Genomic DNA, 2,500 nt, shown 5'->3' with positions numbered 1-2,500 from the left:
TGAATGAATAATTAAATCTGTATTTTCCTGCTCTTCATTTTCATTCCCTCCTCATTACATCATGCTCAACCATCCTGCCTCATTACGGGGAGCGAGTCACATGACCTGATTTAAGCAGCATGTCCATAATTATCATCAGCCCCTGCATTTAAATCATTGATGCCCATCACAATCACAGGAATCATGAGGGCATTCATGTGTTTTCATGTGTGACATATAAACTCAGGCTTATCTGAGGGTTTACTTGCGTTTCTTATTTATGGGATGAACTGAGACTGATCCAAACCCTACTTAGACAGCAGTGTAAGTCATCACAGGTGTAAAGCCTGCTCAAAAACCATGAAATGGAAGTTTCACTAGTCTTTTCTTCTCTGTTGTGCCGTATATCTGAGGGAAACGCTTCGCAAACAAGAACAAATGTAGGGCGGGGCTTGATTTTGTCTGTGGGGAATTGATTGGATGGTTGTGGTTTGCTATTGGTGGATCTCATGTGAGTGACAGGTTGCCCCGCCCTCTTCAGAGAAGAGAAGAGATGCTGCAAGTTATTCTGATTCAAGATTACGAGGAACATTAATTAAAAAACAATAATGGTGAAATATCCCACAATGCAATATTCCATTAAAAATAAGAATGGTCAGATTGATTTGATGGCGACTTGTAAGTCAGCTTTGTTTTGGCCAAATGATAAGCAATAAATATAAACAGCCTCATCCTCCCCTGAAGAGGCGTTAGATAAATTAATTTCATGAGTGAATAACTCATAATTAAAAACAAATTCTCCACAGCTTTCCATTCCTTTCCCAGCATGCACTGGTGCCAGGAATGACTTGAGATGGACAGAAGCTTGTATGCAAATTAACATTAGTATTGTGGTAGAGATAGATTGAGTGCTATCTTTCCATTATTTTCAGCAGAGCTCCCGCGGGACGAGGTCGGAGGTCGCGTGCACCGTACGCCAGCTGTAATTAGTGATGGGCGGGCGGGTCACATGCAGCTAAACGTTAAACAGAAACCACCCAATGACACGAAGCAAATGAAACAGTGTCGAGTGCTGCGTCCAACGGTCTCACACACGTTTAGAAAAGCTGAAGGCACAGCCCTGACCTTTGACCTCATCTAAGGCTGTTTTCACATTGTTTAGAACAAATCACCCACAAATCACCTGAGACGTATTGTCATGTGACTAATGACTCCGGAGCTTCAGGAAAATGATGTCATGACAACACTGATTGGCTGATGACATCGCAAGAACACACAGTCTCAAAGCTTCACTAGTTATGTTAAAAAAATTAAAATGTATTTATATATAAATTAGAATTATTCATATATATATATATATATATATATATATATATATATATATATTTTATAATAAAATATTTATATGTATATATATATATATATATATATATATATATATATATATATATATATATATATATATATTTTTATATATATAATTTATTTTAATATATATATATATATATATATATATTAAAAATAAAATAAAAATATATTTTAATATATTATATTATATTTTAGTTTAATAAATATACTATTTTGTTAATTTATATATATATATATATATATATATTTATATATAATTTATTTTAATATATTTTTAAATTATATTTATATATAAATTAGAATTATTTATATAGATATATTTTAAAAATATATATTTTTAATTTATATATATCATTTAGTTTAACATAGTTTTATATATATATATATATATATATATATATATATATAAATTGTAATTATTTATATAAACATATACATATCGTTTGTCTCCAGAGGACCTAATCTCACAAATTTTTCCTCAAATATTTCTTCAAAGCAACATCTCTTTATTTTTTTTCCACAAAATTAAAGCGGAAACGACCCAAACATTACCTGCTAGGAATCTGTGTTAATGTCCCAGAAATAGGGCACTTATCAGCTACGATCCCGCGGTTCTGTGACTGTCCCAAAAGCTTAGAGGCAAAAAGCTTTTGTTTTGGCTAATCCATCATTATGAATATTAAAGCTGAGCTCCTCTATGTGTGTGTGTGTGTGTGTGTGTGTGTGTGCACGATCCACTTTGTTTGCAATTCATTTGTACCTCCAAAGTACGATCCATCCGACAGCTTGGTCTCCTTGTTTCCTTTGGTGAGGACGCTCACGACGCCGTGCTGGATGAAGTACATCTTCTTCCCGATGGTTCCTTCTCGTATGATGTAATCTCCCGGCTGGAAGACCTCGAAGCGAAGTTTGGTGAGCATCGACGTCACGAAATTCGGATCTGCGTTGGCGAACAGCGGCATAGACGCCACCAGCTTTCGACAGTTGAAGTTTATGATCTCCTGAACACATTATAAACAGATTGATCAAATAACAAGCTGATATAATTTCATTCACTATATTAAACATTGCGACAAATGAGTATTCGGTGCATACAGATAATGCACATACTGAAAGAATAGTAGTATAGCAGCATGTGTGTGTGTTTATGGGT

At 34.2% G+C, this 2,500-nt stretch overlaps 1 protein-coding gene across 1 annotated transcript in view; it reads right to left on the bottom strand.

Moving 5' to 3' along the window:
- hcn4 (hyperpolarization activated cyclic nucleotide-gated potassium channel 4) overlaps window positions 1-2,500 on the bottom strand; it is a 100,613-nt gene that overhangs the window by 13,261 nt on the left and 84,852 nt on the right. Inside the window, exon 6 of the mRNA XM_048169353.1 lies at window positions 2,108-2,348. Within this exon, the coding sequence (XP_048025310.1) occupies window positions 2,108-2,348 (241 nt within the window). The remainder of the gene's footprint in view (window positions 1-2,107; window positions 2,349-2,500) is intronic.

This window comes from Megalobrama amblycephala, linkage group LG19 (genome assembly GCF_018812025.1).
Source record: "Megalobrama amblycephala isolate DHTTF-2021 linkage group LG19, ASM1881202v1, whole genome shotgun sequence".
NCBI lineage: Eukaryota > Metazoa > Chordata > Actinopteri > Cypriniformes > Xenocyprididae > Megalobrama > Megalobrama amblycephala.
Note: the sequence above shows the minus strand (reverse complement) of the source record. Positions and strands in the feature narration are given on the sequence as shown.